Raw genomic sequence first — 18,609 nt, 5'->3', positions numbered from 1 at the left:
GATACTTTAGTTTAAGACTCCATTTTGTTCTCTCTGTAATTACCAACACGCAGTACACCTTTAAAAAGACATAGGCTAGAAAAAGTACAGTGCTAGAAAAGGGAAGGACAAAAAAACTTTTATGCCAGGTTTACGGACTTTTGTTTTCTTAATAAAGGGTACAGAGTTTAGGCTGTATACTCACTTAAGCATATTATGAAACATGACCCTGACCAAGATTTTCATCTCTGATATCTGTGTAATTCTTAAGTTTGTTTTATTACGTTCCGTTAGCCAGCATATAGTACATCATATGTTTTTGTTGTAGTGCTCAACGATTCATTATTCATAAGTTTACTACCAGAAAAGATACTTTGCCTAACACAGTCTACATAAACATTACCAGAAGCAAGTTATTACTTTAATACTTAAAAAATAAACAGTTAAGAATCAGTCAACAAAGCTTTATTATTAGAAACTTATGTCAAACTGTAAGTTTAGATCATGCTGGAAGTTTCAGAATGGCTGAAAACATTACTACCCTGAACAACTAAAGAGCTACATCAATATTTTGTAGACATGATTCAGGAGACCCTAAAATCAATATATTTTTTTAAAAAAATGGGTTCACAGGACTACAAGACCGTTATATTTCAAAAAAAGAAAAGCAGCACCAACAACAGCAAGAAACCAATGAGGGGATTTAATAGAACATAATTCATGGGGTAGAGTGGAGAACAGAGCTAAGATAGCTAATTCAGCACAGAACTGAAGACACAAATTAAAAGCTCCAATTCTCTTCCCTTCACACACCTGCTGTGACAGACAAATCACTCTTCATTTCAATTTTACTACTTGCAATAAGTCTGACACTGCCTTTCAATGATATATGGATCATTAAGGAACAATAAAAAGTCCAGTTAAATATCACTATAAAGGCGACTCGAATTTCAAAAAAGGCCATATAAAAGTGCCAGCATTATATTATTCACTATGGATGAAAGAAAAGGAGCAAAGGATATAGTTCTTGCCTTTAAAGAGCTGCAAAGATAAAAAGACAAGAAAAATAGTCAAGTGGTTAATAAAGTCTGAGATATTAAATCTAATTTTTAAAAAATTTAAAAATAGAGAAGTAAAAGAAAGTAAACAAAAACAGAAATACAGAAGGAATTACATAATACTTAAAGAGGAAGTGATAAGACAGAAAAAGATATAATAATCACATACCAAGTAAGCTGAAAACAAACACTTCAAGAAGTATCAAAGGGCAATGAAAATTAACTCAAAAAGGCATGTAATTTAATCATTATTTAGATAATAGCAAATTGAAGGGGAAATGAAAATACATCATTTTTAGCAGTCTTTCATTTTGAACATGATGTATAAAAAAGGAAGGTGTTTGCAATTGTACTATAATAATAGGAATCAACTCTGAAATGTTTTTAGTAAGAGCAGGTTCAAACAGTAAGAAATCCCTCACTATGAATATCAAAAACACCCACTTGTACCTGTTTCAGAGAGGACCAATTTTCAAATTCTTATTAATGGAAATCTAAACCAAACAGTAGTGGGCAAAGTTAAGTGAAATTCTAAATATAATCTCAGGGAACAAAGTTAACATTTACTGAGTACCTACACTGTGCTTGGTACTTCTCCATCCCCATTGCTATCACCTTACTTCAGGCCTGCAATTCCTCTCTCATCTGAACTATAAAATGCTACTAAAAATAGCATCCTAACAAGTATCTTTACATCTACTTTCCTTTCTCCAATCCATCCTGAACACTGATACCCAAAGTGATTTTTCTAAGATGAAAATTTGATGTTGGTGGTTTTCTTAAAATCATTACAATAGATCCAACAGCCAGTAACACAACATTCAAACTCTAACTTCTAGATCTGATTCCCGTCTTTCTCTCCTGTCTTTTCTCTTATCTCTTCCCCGTGCCTACCCCCCCCTTACTCTACCACTATCTCCTTTTACTCTATTATTTTTAAACTACTTGAGGCTCCTAAAACTTGCCATGCTGTTTGATGAGCCTGTTTCTTTTTCCTGCTCTTCCTCTTGAAGGGCCTTCACCTTTTGCCCTCATAGCAATGCAAACAGCTACCCACTTCTATTTTCAACATCAGTTTAAGTCCTCCTAATGTCAATTCCCCATCTCCAAATTCTCCAAGAAAGAATTGAATATTCCTTCTTTGATGTCTATATAGATTTATATCATGGGATCCATAACTTTTACTACATTTACTTGCTTACAGTACATTGATTGGACTCCTTAGGAGCAGGAACCTAGTCTTATTTACCAATGTATCCTTAGTAACCAGCATAATAATTGGTACTTTGCAGGTATCTGAAAAGTTTTTATTTTATTTTTTATTTATTTTTATTATTTTTCTAAAGATTTTATTTATTTATTTGACAGAGGGAGAGAGAGACAGTCAGTGAGAGAGGGAATACAAGCAGGAGGAGTGGGAGAGGAAGAAGCAGGCTCCCAGCGGAGAGCAGGGAGCCCGATGCGGGGCTTGATCCCAGGGCTCCAGGATCATGCCCTGAGCCAAAGGCAGACACTTAACGACTGAGCCACCCAGGCGCCCCTGAAAAGTTTTTAATCAATGAATGAATAAATAAGCTTCAGTATTTAGGTAAATTTTTCACTGCCTACCTATTGAAAGCTACAGCCTAGCATCAGTTACTGAGTTCTCTCATTTTTTTTCTTGAAGTGTTTGATTCACTGCCTAACCATCACCCTATTATATGTCCTTCCATTCTGCATTTTACTACCAGGCTAATTTTCCAAAAGCCTACATTTATCATATAATAGGTCCATTCATGAACTTATAGTGAATACTATTTTAAATCCAAATGCCTCCATTTACCTTTCATGGCTCTCCATAAGCTGGCCCCACCTTACCCACATTTCACCCATCCAATTTGAACTCTTTATCTGGCCAATTTATCATACCTTGAGTCCGGTACATAAATCATTATCTTTCCCTTTGCCCAGATTGTTTCATCCTGCATTCAAACCTCATTCTTTCCTAATCCAACCAAATACTAACCACCTTTTATTGGCCAGTCTGATTTTTTCCCACCAAAACTGTACCTGAATGCTCCATTCTCCATTTTTTTAACCATATACTATACGGCCAACACATTCAGTACCAGTCACATAAGCACTTCATTCTTTTTCTTAAAGTAATGTTACTTTTCTCTCCCCAAGCAGGCTATCACCTCCTTCAGGTAAATCTCATACAATATCCTATTGTATTTCCTTTTAGATCCCTGACAGTTCTTAGTTACTGTGATAGTTAGAAAGGCACTGTGGTATAGTACACTATTTATTTTTTTTTAATATTTCATTTATTTATTTGTCAGAGAGAGAGAGAGAGAGAGAGCGCACAAGCAGGGAGAGTGGCTGGTAGAAGGAAAAGCGGGCTCCCCGCTAAGCAAGGAGCCTGATGCGGGACTCAATCCCAGGACCCAAGGATCATGACCTGAGCTGAAGGCAGATGCTCAACCGACTGAGCCACCCAGGAGTCCCTACTACACTGTTTTAAAAACCTTTTTTAAAAAGCACTAATATCTGAATAAGTTATGAGAATAAAAAGCAGACAGTAAGGGGGAAAAGAGGACTAACATCCTCCCTTTAAAGTAAATCTTATGCTGCAGCCCAATGCATAAAAGAGATAAAAGGAGAGGGACTCTGACTGAAATGGGATGTGGGATTTGGAGTGCTGCCTGTCTGGCCTTCCACTACTCACTTAGCAACATGGTAGCCCTGGAGCACCTCTGCTAATCTACTGGAGGTTCCTTGGAATACAATTTGAAAACTGTTAAGTTCAAGTTCTAACTCTAACACTTACTGGTCACGTACTCTTGGGTAGTCACAAACTCTAAACTTTAGTTTCCTAAGATAATGAATGTGTATGAGAAAGTCCTCTGTAAACTTTAAAGCTTTCTATAAATTTGAGGAATTTACCACTTCACAAGCTATGAGCTAAACTGGCTATATTATACAATCTCAACAGTTACATCACACAACGGCATTAACTGTGAAAGAATTCCATATTTTAAAATCCAGTTTTATATTAAAATAAAGCATTCTAAATGTCATTCAATTCTAGGAATCCTAGGTCCTCTGTCTTGTTTCTTCTACTTGGACTTAACTTTCTAATCTCTATTTGGGGAGCAATAAAGTATATAATGATTAAGAGTACATGCTTTCAAGTTGGGCAGACTTGGTTTGAAGGCCAGCTTCACCACTAATTAGGTGGGTAAACTTGGGTATGTTACATAATCTCTTCAAACCTTAATTTCCTCATCTCGAAAATGAAAACAGCATTATCAGCTTTTCAGTTGCTGCTAGATTAAGGAAGATAATCTCAACAAACTGTTTAGCACACAGTATGAAACCCAGTGAGAAATCAGTAAAAGTTAACTATTATTTTCCTTTTGGGAAGAGCTGTGGGAGAGTTGAAGCACTTTGGGTTAATGTAGCATTCAATATTCCTTTTCCTTTTTGTTCTTGGGCAAAAGCACCACTTTTGTTCTTGGTTAGAGCACCAAAAGCAAAATACAGTAGTAAAGTCTATAAATGAAAAAGCACGACACCTTTAACAACTCAGAGTACCAAGTTATAAAACAGATGGCTTCTTTCCAGACATCCTATAACAATTAAATAGCATTTCTTTCCTGGCTAATTTTTTAAATCTTCTTTAAAGCACAGACAATGCCTTGTTGTTCTTAGTTTACCCTCATAGTACACCTCAAAGTCAGCAAATAATCAATAAATGTTTATCAAAGTAAATAAATATTCCTAAAATCAGAAATTTATCATATAACGAATAACTTCAAAGCAACTGCCCCCTTTTAAAGTGGAATGTTTGAAAGTGGAATGTTTGCTTCCTATCAGAAATATCACTAAGCATGATGTATTTCTTGTAAAAATTGAAGCTTAAATATATAAGTATAATTTTAGGAAAGATGCTAATTAGATAAAAATCATTCTCAAATTGAAAAGGGAAACTGCACTATCTTTAAAATTATAAACATAAATATATGTCCAAGTCCTTTATTTTTTTTATAAAAATTTTTTATTATGTTATGTCACCATACAGTACATTCCAAGTTTTTGATATAAAGTTCTATGATTCATTACTTGCGTATAACACCCAGTGCACCATGCAATATGTGCCCTCCTTACTACCCATCACCAGCCTATCCCATTCCCCCACCCCCTTCCCCTCTGAAGCCCTCAGTTTGTTTCCCAGAGCCCATAGTCTCTCATGGTTCATTCCCCCTTCTTTTTACCTCCCCCTTCCTTCTTCCCTTTCTTCTCCTACAGATCTTCCTACTTCTTATGTTCCATAAATGAGTGAAACCATATGATAATTGTCTTTCTCTGCTTGACTTATATGTCCAAGTCCTTTAAAGAATACTTCTTGCCATACAGAATTAAGTAACTAATAAGAAAGCTGTTGGGGATATAAGAATTAAATCAAAGCAAGGGAACACTATGCAGTTGTTTTTTAAAAAGTAGAAGTATATGTACCACTATGGAAAAATGTTCAAGAAATATCTAGGTAAAAAAAACAAGTTGCAGAAGAGTATATATGGTATGATTCCATTTGTGTTTGTGTGTTTTTAAAGGTATATAAACAGATTTACATACAGAAAATTTTCCAAAGACTATTCAAGATCCCACTCACATTCTATAACATAATTAGGAAAGCCAAATCACTATTAATTTAATATTTCATAACATTAAAGTGAAATGATATTCTTTAAAGAAGCGTTTTAAATGTAACATAAAAACAGTAGATTTAAACCCCCACGTGGCCCTAAGCCTGATTATCAAAGGGATTTGGTAGAGGTTGTCACAAAAACTCTTTTTTCCTAGATGCTCTATCGGTAAACTTTAAATGGAAGACTAGCTCACTGATTAGAAAAAACAAAAATTTTTTATATAGACAAAAGACATTTTAAAAAAATTTCCAAATGTTTAATGTTCATGTTACTTGAATTAACATGTACATTAAAAGTTAACTGGAGAAATCACTGATTTATGTTAGCATTAGACATTTATTACTATTACCTTTTGCTTTAATTCAATGTGTTCAACCATATGAAGAACTAAGATACTTATGAGGTTTGGGGGTTTTTTTGTTTTTTAAACACATGACTAAAATGACTTTGGTAGAATGACACCATAACCGGGTAGCTGCTTTTCCAATCTCTTAACAGCCACATGGAACATTAAGTGCTTGAATTTGAAGCCAAGACAACAGGAAAAACAACCCCCCAACAATTCCTCCTAAAATAGCTTTTTAGATTAACTAGAATATGTTTAAATATATTTAGATCATTATTTTAGACCAGAAAACATATGGCTTTATCTTATGTCCAAAAGGGTCAAAACGATATCTACCATCATAATAAATTTCTATACTAATCTAAATAACGTCTTTTTTAAAATCCAAGAACAATGGACTAGAAGTCAGATGTAGATACTACTCCTGGCTCTGCCACTTATTAGCTGGAAACTATGAGCAAATCATTGAGTATCTCTGACCCTAGGTTTCCCCACTTATATAAAATATGAGGGCTTGACAGGATTACCTCTAAGCATCCTTTTCCAAGTGTGAAAGTCTTACTTGCTTTGTGACAGTGAAAAATATCAAGAGACACTTTTATTTGGTGATTCTTAACTGCTATATGACAGCAAAGAACGTTAAGGAAGAGATACTTAAATTTCATATAGAAATATTACAATTATGTATGCCCTCTACTGGAGATTATTAAAAGAGAAACATACTGTTTCCTTTAAGGTTTCTACTCAGAAACTTTTTTCTACAGGGCTGAACTTTTTACTTGGCATAAAATATGTATTTCAGATTACACTATCTTTTTGTGGTGTTATGTGGAGAATTGACCAAGCACCCTCTCATTTAAATACGATTTTATTCTCTTTGTAAAATTCTGAAATACAGCCTTAGTCAAATGACTAACTTTCACTGTAACAGTAAAATATCTTTGGTCCATGGTAGGTTTTCTTTTTTCTTAAGCTAATAATCTAAAGATCTTTACCTTTGGCAGCATGGGAGTATCCCTCTTCTTCTTTTTTTCTGAATTAGGGTCATCTAATAAGTCTGGCTCAAAAGTATAAAGTTCAGTAAGCTCATTCATGGTAAAATGACGCTCAACCTGCTGCTGATCAACAACTCGAAAAGACAGTGACTGCTTAGTTACTTGCCGATCATAAATCTTATCTTCCATGGTTCCCTTTGTAAAAAGAAGGAACAATATATAAATAAATTTTGTACACATGAAACTTAATCAAGGAGAAATATAATTATTGGTTAATATAAAACAGCAAAACTTCATAGTAATATACTGCCATAAAGCAAGTTTTATTAGCAATGCTGCTTAATTCATGAGAGATTTCATCTGTTCACCATAGTTTACCTTGACAAAGAAGAAAACTACATTACTGATAATCATCTTGTATTATTTGACCAATACACATTCAGGTTTTGCATTATACATTTCTTTTTTTTTAAGATTTTATTTATTTATTTGACAGAGATAGAGACAGCCAGCAAGAGAGGGAACACAGGCAGGGGGAGTGGGAGAGGAAGAAGCAGGCTCATAGCGGAGGAGCCTGATGTGGGGCTCGATCCCAGAACGCTGGGATCACGCCCTGAGCCGAAGGCAGACGCTTAACTGCTGTGCCACCCAGGCGCCCCTGCATTATATATTTCTGTACTTAGTGGAAGAAGAGTAGTTAGACACCAAGGTGAACAGAAATAAAGAAGTACATGAAGTAAGATTTTAGAGGGTTATAAAAATAATTCAAGGGAGCAGTTTAAATCCTTCTCAGTTGAATATAATAAGCTCTCAATAATCACTATAAATAGCACTTCTATCAAGTTTTACTTTCTATAATTTCAGGACAGAAAATTAACAAATAAAATGCCATATCTATTACATATATATCACTTTAAGCCAGAATATAAAAGAGCTTTTAATTTAAATGACAGGAAAGGGGTTACACTGCGGTTTGCCAATTATAATAAGTGCTAAAGAAGACCAAATGAGCAAGGATCAATCTACCAATAAAACTCAGTCTCTGGTTCAGAAGCCCAGATTTGGAGGCAGGTGGAGAGAATCTCAATCTGTTCCCAAAACAGATGTACCAGTAAAAAGGCAACTTGATTCTATAAACCTGTATCACCTTATATGCATCCACCTCTTTGATTTTACTCGTTTTTCTTAAATTTCAGTTTCTGTTTTTTAATATCTGAGTTTATGTTTAAAGGAAATGACTTTAATATACTTTTCCTAGAAAGTATTAAATATCCTTGATAATGATTTTTTTGTTATTATAAGTTATCTTTTTCTTCCTATTTATCCATATTCTTCAAATTAAGAGAGTATCTGGTAGCCACCAAAAACAATGATCATTTGACCTTTACATCTATAAGCAAATTAGATTAACTTATTTGCTTTTCTATGTATGCTAAGTAAAAGAGCTATAAACGTTTAATTTTCCTGAACAAGCAAGAAAATTCTAAATCTGTTTACCTATGCAAATCCATCTCAATCTGAGAAAGCTGACATGACAGACAAGGATAAACTACAAAACAGAAAATCATGAAAGGCCAAAACTGACTTCTGCTGCTTTATGTATAGTATTAGGGTTGATGTTTTCAATTTCATTTTCTTCTCTATAATGCATATATGTTTGACACTCCAAAAACATTATCAATTTCACCCAACCTTTCACTATGAAAAAGAGAATATAAATCGTAAACCTACCTGAGCTAAGAACCTATATACATACACAGGTTTAGTCTGTCCAAAGCGATAAACTCGGAATATACTCTGGATGTCATAAGATGGATTCCAAGAAGCATCAAATATAATCACTCGATTAGCAGCTACCAGATTAATTCCAAGAGATCCTGCTTTGGTGGAAATGATAAACAATCGTCCTCTGAAAATAAAAACATGCATAAATGCTTTAGTAATAAGTGCTTCATAGATATTTTAATTGTGATATGACTTTTTAATCCTAAGGAAGTATTTTGAACACAGGAGTTCAAAGAATTCATTTCTCACTTACTGAAGAAAACAAGACATGTCTAAGGAGTCAGGTTGATGATTTATATGCGTAGGAAGAATCTTACTGCTGGAAAATTAGAGTCTGATTTAGGAATAAAGATATATATGTGATGGGTATTAAGGAGAGCACGTATTGCATGGTGCACTGGGTGTCATACGCAACTAATGAATCATGGAACTTTACATCAAAAACTTGGGATGTACTGTATAGTGACTAACATAACATAATAAAAAATTTTTATTAAAAATATATATGGAAAGCACATGTTTACAAAGTATTCAAGGCATATACAGATTCTGAGTAAATGTAGAAAATCCATATATAACTCAAAAGTCCATACTGTGTTCAATACTGCTATGAGCAAGCACTAAGTACATCAAAATGAAGGATAGTGTGCAAGGGCCTAAGTGTAATAGGGGTGAGTGACAGGCAATTATAATATAGTGTAATAACCATAGGGAGAGAAATTAGACAGATGTAAGGTACTAAAGTAGCTAATATCAAATCAAGAAGACAAAGGGCTCCAGGAAGGATGTGTTTAAAAAAAAAAAAAAGAAACAAGACCAAAAACCATAAGATACCTAGGAATAAACCCAACTAAAGAGGTATAAGATCTGTACTCTAAAAACTATGGAACACTTATCAAAGAAATTGAATAGGACACAAAGAAATGGATAAACATTCTCTACTCATGGACAGGAAGAACAAATATTATTAAAATGTCTATACTACGCAAAGCAATCTACACATTTAATGCAATCCCTATCAAAATACCACAAGCATTTTTCATAGAGCTAGAACAAACAATCTTAAAATTTGTATGGAACCACAAAAGACCCTGATAGCCAAGGCAATCTTGAAAAAGAAAAGGCATCATAATTTCGGACTTCAAGCTACATGACAAAGCTGTAGTGATCAAGACACTATGGTACTGGCACAAAAACAGACACATTCATCAATGGAACAGAATAGAAAACCCAGAAATGGACCCTCAACTCTATAGTCAACTAATCTTTGACAAAGCAGGAAAAGAATGTCCAGTGGAAAAAAGACAGTCTCTTCAACAAATGCGAGTTGGGAAAACTGGACAGCCACATGCAGAAGAATGAAACTGGACGACTTTCTTCCACCATACACAAAAATAAATTCCAAATGGATGAAAGACCTAAATGTGAGACCTGAAACCATCAAAATCCTAGAGGAGAACACAGGCAGCAACCTCTTTGACAACGGCTGCAGCAACTTCTTACTAGACACATTTCCTGAAGCAAGGGAAACAAAAGTAAACATGAACTACTGGGACTTCATCAAGATAAAAATCTTCTGCACGGCGAAAGAAACAATCAACAAAACTAAAAGGCAGCCCACGGAATAGGAGAAGATATTTGCAAATGACATATCTGATAAAGGGTTCGTATCCAAAATCTATTAAGAACTTAACAAACTCAATACCCAAAAAACAAATAATCCAGTTAAGAAATGGTCAGAAGACATGAAAAGACATTTTTCCAAAGAAGATATATAAATGGCTAATGGACACATGAAAAGATGCTCAACATCACTCATCATCAGGAAAATACAAATCAAAACCACAATGAGATACTACCTCACATGGGTCAGAACGACTAAAATAACACAGGAAACGACAGATATTGGTGAGCATGCAGAGAAAGAGGAACCCTCTTCCACTGCTGGTAGGAATGCAAACTGGTGCAGCCACTCTGGAAAACAGTATGCGGGATTCCTCAAAAAGTTAAAAAGAGAACTACCGTATGACCCAGCAATTGCACTACTAGGTATAAGGGATATAAAAATACTGATTCAAAGGGGCACATGCACCCCAATGTTTATAACAGCAATGTCCACAACAGCCAAAATACAGAAAGAGCCCAGATGTCCATTGACTGATGAATGTATAAAAAAAAAAAGATGTGGTGCGTGCACACACACACACACACACACACACACACACTCTCTCACACACACACACACACACACACACACACACAGTGGAATATTACTCAGCCACCAAAAAGAATGAAATCTTGCCATTTGCAATGATGTGGATGAAACTACAGTATATTATGCTACGTGAAATAAGTCTGTCTGAGAAAGACAAGTACCATATGATTGCACTCATTTTTGGAATTAAAGAAACAAAAGAGATGAACACAGAGGAAGGGGAAAAACAGAGAGGGAGGCAAACCATAAGAGACTCTTAACTATAGAGAACAAAGTGAGGGCTGCTGGAGGGGACATGGGTGGGGGAGGGGTTAAATGGGTGATAGGTATTAAGGAGGGCACTTGCGATGAGCACTGGGTGTTACATGAAAGTGATGAATTACTAAATTCTACTCCTGAAACCAAAATTACACTATATGTTAACTAAAATTTAAATAAAAACCTAAAAAACAAATTAAAAAAAAGAAAGAAACTGACAGATTATGTGCTGTGTTGTAACACAAGACTTTATATTTCTGAGAATTTGGGAATGAATTAGTTGACAGTTCCATAGAAAACTAAACAAATATTAAAAAAAGAAACCATTAATTGAACAAACATAAACATGTGCATAAAAAAAGGAAAAGTAATCACATTATTGTAAATGGCTTATGTGTGAGTATTTACATAGTCACAATAAAGCAAGCACTCCAAATTGAGTTAGGCAATTATCAAAAAATATGTTGGGAAAATAAATAAGGAAAAGTGTGCATGTGCGTGAATTCCCACCTTAGATTTTAGAAAGGGTTATATGAAAGTAAATACCAGAAGAATTGCCAAGAATTGAAACCTGTTACCTGCAGCAAGTCAGGGTGCATGTGTAGGAAGGGGTCGGTCAAGGGACTGGTTTTGATCTCAAGCCTTATAGAACAGTTTTTTAAAAATATGTAAATATATTACTTTGATATAAATAAAACAAATTTAGAAAGACTTTATGTAACATTTTTTAAAAATATAAACAAATTTAAAGAAAAAAAAAACTACTCAGTTCCATTCCCCAGAAACAACACCCTTTCAAATTATCATGTATTTCCTAAGGTGTATTTTTCTAAGCATATATATTTTTGGTTTTCCACAGATATGATATCTGCATATAGAGTATATATTATGATCATTTCCTCAAATTTCTTGGTATATAATATTCCATTGGATGACTATATAATTTGTCTACTGTTGGCCAACTTAAGAGTGAGAAAACCCTTGGAATATAGTAAACTCTCAAAACTCTCTACAAAATACCTTTATACACCAAGCCTTACTTTCTGTAATTTCATGAAAGGAACTAACTAAAATGCCATACTGATTACATATATAGTATTATAAACTAAAATGCAAAGAAGCTCAAAATTTAAATAACAGGAAAGAGCTTACAATTAAGAAAAATCCTGTGGAGAATAAACACAGGTACTAAATCCATGTTTTATATTGATTTGGAGCTACCACATATCTAAGAATATAGGCTATAGAAATTAACATAAATGCAAGAAAATAGATTCATTCACAGTTACTGATAAGATCATAGGTTGAAAATAAAGAACATGTACAACACAGAGGACTTGATTATACTCTGCCTATTCAATGAATTACATTACCAATAAAAATCCATAATATTATGTGAAAAAAGCAGGATATAGAACATTATTAAGTATAATTACAACTGCACTAAAAACCAAAATGTATACATACAATGTTAACAGTTCTCTTTGGTCAATGGAATTATGATACTTATTTTCTTCTTTATATTTCTCTGTAATACTCACTACAGAGAACAAACTGTGCTTTGTTTAACTAGTGGACATATTTAAGGGATTATGGACAACTGGACAACAAAATTGGACAACAAAATTATTCCAGTTATTTACATCTGTTACACACCAGAGAAAGGATCGAGCATATAGAATAGCATATACTATGTAGGTTAAAAACACACACATACACGCACATAAAAAAACAGGAAACCTTGTAGAGAACTTCAAAATTCTTTGGTATCTATTCAGTAATGAAGAGGTGAATGGGCTTAATAAGCATATTTATCAAACTGTTATTCATCCCAAGTACTGAACTAGACCGTTAATACAAAACATGAAAAAATACGCACTCACTGCACTAAAGGAATGCAACAAGACAAAAAACATAAAAAACATATACAGTCTAATTTACAATAACAGAGGTATTGATTTACACAGTATTGATGTGATAAATGACATATTCTGGTTTTTAAAAGCACGTAAGTGGGAAGTAAAACTGTTTAATTTTGTGCCCAAAAAATAAAGAAACAAAGTCAAGTAAATGAGTAAGTACTAAGAATTATTTTACAACTATTTAACCTTTAATATTATTCAGTACAGAGTATGTAAATCCATACTGAGATAAGCTAATCAGGACATGTTTAGATTTTCCTAATACTAAACATCAGTATTAAAATATACACTCAAACACAATTAAAATATGAAATATTTGAATAATGCTGCTATAAACATTCTGGGTATGTGTTTTGGTAAAGACATGTAAGCATTTCTGTTAGGTATATACCCAAGAGTCATAGGGTCATAGGGTATGTATATAGCACTGTTAAAGCTGAACAAATAGTTCTCCAAGTGGTTATTTCCAATTTACCTTCCCACCAGCAGTGTGTGAGAGTTTCAATTGTTCCAGATAACTCACGGTATTACCTCTTATTATTGTAACCTTTAAAAAAATAGCTTAGGGTTCACAAGAATTTGTAACAGTAGTATAGAGAGTTTCCATGTACCCTTCATCCAGCTCTTCCTAATGGCATTAACTTACATAAAGAGAGTACATTGTCAAAACCAGGAAACTGATGTTGGTACAATACTTTGAACTCAGGCTTAATGGATTTCACCAGTTTTTCTAAGTGCTTTTTTGTTTGGTGTATAGCTCTATGAAATTTATCATGTGTGGAGATTCATGCAACCATTACCACAAGCAGGGTACAGAACTGTTCCATCACCACAAAAAAAAACCTCTTTTGTGTTATACCTTAGTATTTACACCTTCCCCCCACCAACCCTAATCCCTGGCAACCACTTATCTGCTCTCCATCACCATAATTCTGTCACATCAAGAATGCCATATGAAAGGAATTATAAAATGGCATTTTTCATTCAGCATAATGCCCTTGAGATTCATCCAAGTTCTGTGGATCAGTATCACTAGTTCATTCCTTTTTATTGCTCAGCACTACTCCAATATATAGATATAATTTGTTTATCCATTCACATGTTATAAGACACTTGAGTTATTTCCAGTTTTTGACCATTACAAATAAAGCTACTACAAACACCTGTGTGTAGGTTTCCACGTGAAATTAAGTTTCTATTTCTCTGGCATAAATTTTCAAAAGTGTGACTGCAGGGTTGTATGGTAAGAATATATTTAATTGTTCAGTTTGGGGGAAAAAACAAGTTGTTCTTCAGGAAGAGTGGCTGTGCCATTTTACATCCTCATCAGCACTGTGGGAGAGATCCAGTTTCTCTGCATCCTTACCAGCATTTGGTAGTGACACTATTTTTTCTTTTAGCCATAAAGTTCTATCCTGTTGTGGTTTCAGTTTACATTTCCCTATTGGCTAGTGATGAACATCTTTTCAAGTGCTTATCTGCCATGCTTAGATCTTCCTAAATGAAATGTCAGTTTAAGTCCTTGGTCCATTTTCTAACTGAAAATTGTTATGTTTTCTTACTGTTACATTTAAAGAACTTTTATATATTCTGCATATGAGGCCTATATTAGATATGCTATTTGCAAATATTTTCTCCAAGTCTGAGGTTTGTCCTTTCCTTTTCTTAACAGGGTCATTCATAGACAAAAGTTTTTTATTTTGATTTTCCAATTATTGATTTTTTTCTTTAATGGATTATATCCCTTTGCTGTCATGCCTAAAATCTCTTTGCCTAAATTAGCTCCTGAAGATTTTCTTCTATGCTTTCTTAACAAGCATAATGTTTCACATTCAGATTTATCACCCATTTTGACTCAATTTTTGAATAGGGGTAAGGGTTAGGTCAAAGTTTGTTTCAGTTTATGAATATCCAATTGTTTCAATTCCATTTGTTGAAGAGACTATCCTCCCTTCACTGAAACACTTTTGCACCTTTGTCAAAAACATTTTTAACTTGCATTTCTTAATAAAGATAAGCACCATTCTGTATGTTTATTGGCCATATGCATACCTTCTTTTGTAAAGTCTTTTTGAAGTTCTTTTCTCATCTTTCTATGGGAATATCTGGTTTACCCTACTTATTTTTTTTTAAGCTTGGCTACAGTTTTATTAAAGTATGTTTTTAATGTAGTTGACTTCTTTTTACAAGACATGGACACAGAACTCAAATAAAAGGGAGAAAGAACAAATTAAAAGCCAGGGAATCTGAGTTGTTACTGGTCCAATTAGCAAAATTTTCCCAGGAGTATGTCCTAATTTTTTGAAATTGAAATAATGCCACATCTTAATAGTTGATCAGCTGTTTTGTGCACCTCCAGGAACAAACTGGGAAGCTTTCCCATGTTTAAGTCTTTCAAATTGGCCTCTGCATATTACCCTACTTATTTTTAAGAATTCTTTGTATTCTCTGGTTAAGAGTCCTTTTTGGATCTATGTATTGAGACTAGCTTCTCCCAGATATTTGCAAATGACATATCCAATAAGGGGTTAATATTCAAAATATAAAAAGAACTTCTACAACTCAACAACAAAAACCCAAATAATTCCATTAATAAATGGGCAGGGGATTTGAATAGACATTTTTCCAAATAAGACATATAGATGACCAACAGACACATGAAAAGATGCTCAACATCATTAACCACCAGGGAAATGCAAATCAAAACCACAATGAGATACCATCTCACACCTGTCAGAATGGCTAAAATCAAAAACACAAAAAATAACAAGTGTTAGTGAGGATGTAGAGAAGAAAGAACCCTCATGCACTGTTGGTGGGGATGCAAACTGGTACAGCCACTGTGGAAAACAGTATGGAGGCTCCTCAAAAAATTAAAAATAGAAAAAAAATTACCATACGATCCAGTAATTCCACTACTGGGTATGTATGTATGTATGTATGTATGTATTTTCACTGCTGGGTATTTACCCAAAGAAAATGAAAACACTACTGCAAAGAGATTTTTGCACACCTATGTTTATTTACAGCAGCATTATTTACAACAGCCAAGAGATGGAAGCAACCCAAGTGTCCATTGATAAATGAATGGATAAAGAAGATGTGTGTATGTTTTTGTGTTATTTTGTGTATATTACACAAATATATACGTATATATTACACACACACACACACACACATACACACACACAGGAATATTACTCAGACATAAAAAAGAACAAGATCACACCACTTGAGACCACATGGACGGACAAAGAGAGTTTACTGCTAAGTGAAATAAGTCAGAGAAAGACAAATACCATATGATTTCACTCATGTGGAATTCAAGAAACAAATGAACAAACAAAAAAGAGACAAAAAACCAGACTCTTAAATACAGAGAATAAACTGATGGTTGCCAAAGGGGAAGTGGGTGGAGGAGGGATGAAATAGATAAAGGGGATCAAGAGTATGCTCATTTTGATGAGCACTAACTAATGCATAAAATTGTTGAATTATATTCTATATCTGAAACTAATCTAACACTGTATGTTAATTGTACTCCAATAAAAAAATGAAAACAAACCCAAAAACCAAAAAAAAAGTATGTCTGAATAAGCATAGAAACTCTAACCATGGTTATATCTGGGCTATTGAATTACAAATAATAACATTTATTGTCTTTGTGTTTTTCCATATTATCTTTAAAAATGAAAAAATAGATTCTCCTATCTTGTGGTTTGCCTTTTCATTTTTAAGAAAAAGATTTTATTTATTTAATATCTTTGAGAGACAGCAAGAGAGAGAGAGAGAGAGAGCAGAGGAAGGAGCAGAGGGAGAGGGACAAACAGAGCTGAAAACAAGAGTCAGATGTTTAACCAACTGAGCCACCCAGATGCCACTTGCCTTTTCATTTTTAATATGAAATTCCTTTGATGATTAGAAATTCTTAATTTTAATGAAGTTCACCTTATCTATATTTCCTTTTATGGTTAGTACTTTGTGTGTCCTGTTTATGAAAGTTTTCTTTCTTCCTTTATTTTAGAAAGAGAGAGAGAGCGCGCACACGCAAGAGGGAGAAAGGGCAGAGGGAGAGAGAAAGAGAATTTCAAGCAGACTCCCCACTCAGCACAGAGCTCAATGCAGGGCTCGATCTCATGACCCTGAGATCATGATCTGAGCTGAAATCAAGGGTCGGATGCTTAACCAACTGAGCTATCCAGATGCCCCTATGAGTTTTCTTAATGCAAGATCAGGAAAATATTCTTTGCTGTTCCCTTCTAAAACTTTTGTTTTAGCTTCCACATTTATATCTACAAACCACTTGGAATTAGTTATCAGGGAAGTACAGATTAAGACTATTAAGTCTTTGGGCACCTGGGTGGCTCAGTCAGTTAAGTGGCTGCCTTCGACTCAGGTCATGATCTCAGGGTCCTGGGATTGAACCCCGTGCTCCCTGCTCAGTGGGGAGTCTGCTTCTCCCTCTCCCTCTACTTCTCCCCCTGCTTGTGCTCTCTCACTCTCTCTCTCAGATAAATAAAATATTTTTTTAAAAAAGACTACTGAGTCTTGCCAGTATATATCTATCACAACAGCTTAAAAAAACCAGACATTGTCATGTGATGATGACAGAGAACAACTGAAACACCTATGTGCTACCAGGGGAATGCAAATTGGTACAACCATTTTGGAAAAACTGTTTTGGCAATATAAGCTAAAGCTCAATAGACACATTATCTATTACTCAGCAATCTCACTTCTGGTCATATACACAACAGAAATATATGTGTATGTTTGCCAAATGACAGAACAATCTTTGAAAAGTTGAATCTCTGGACTTCCACTTCTGGAAAGATGGAGTAGACACTTCTGGGAGTAGACATACTGTTCCCTATTCCTCACAGTAAGTAAAGCTAAAGACCCTGGACATTATATATAAAACAATCATAAGAAGTTTCTGAAAAGTAAGGCGGAGGAGACAAACTGGCTAGGGACCTTGGACCTAAGGAACAACATGGCACTGAGTTCCACAGGCTTTCTTTTTGTCTCATACATCCCAGAATGAGTGCTGAAGCACCCAGCTACCTGGAAATGCCAGTGGATGTTGCCAAAAAAATCTCCAAGAAAATCTTGCTCTCTCTAGCCAAAGGACCTTTAAAAAGGGGGCACCCTAGAAAGACAGAAAACTTTAAAACAAACAGCACTCAATTTTAGTCAAACAGTACAGAAAAATGTGGTACACCTCCACCCTTGTCACTAAAGGCTAAGTGGGGAGTTCAGACTGTTACCCTCACCTAGTTGTAACAAGGCATTGCCAGTGGTGTTAGAGAAGTCTGAGTTAACACAGTCCTCCCCTCAACCCAGCAATGTCAGTAAAGACC

General features: G+C 34.6%; 1 protein-coding gene across 7 annotated transcripts in view; it reads right to left on the bottom strand.

Annotated features, from left to right (window-relative positions):
* The window catches only part of ATRX (ATRX chromatin remodeler), a 345,341-nt gene that overhangs the window by 19,582 nt on the left and 307,150 nt on the right, over positions 1 to 18,609 (bottom strand). For all 7 annotated transcript variants that reach the window (XM_040630434.1, XM_040630447.1, XM_040630441.1 and 4 more), the window contains 2 exons: positions 8,801 to 8,978; positions 7,070 to 7,264 (listed from right to left, as the gene is read on the bottom strand). In XM_040630434.1, coding sequence (XP_040486368.1) covers positions 7,070 to 7,264; positions 8,801 to 8,978 — 373 coding nt within the window. The remainder of the gene's footprint in view (positions 1 to 7,069; positions 7,265 to 8,800; positions 8,979 to 18,609) is intronic.

This window comes from Ursus maritimus, assembly GCF_017311325.1.
Source record: "Ursus maritimus isolate PB19 chromosome X unlocalized genomic scaffold, ASM1731132v1 scaffold_X1, whole genome shotgun sequence".
Classification (NCBI taxonomy): domain Eukaryota; kingdom Metazoa; phylum Chordata; class Mammalia; order Carnivora; family Ursidae; genus Ursus; species Ursus maritimus.
This window is presented reverse-complemented; position numbering and strand designations above follow the sequence as displayed.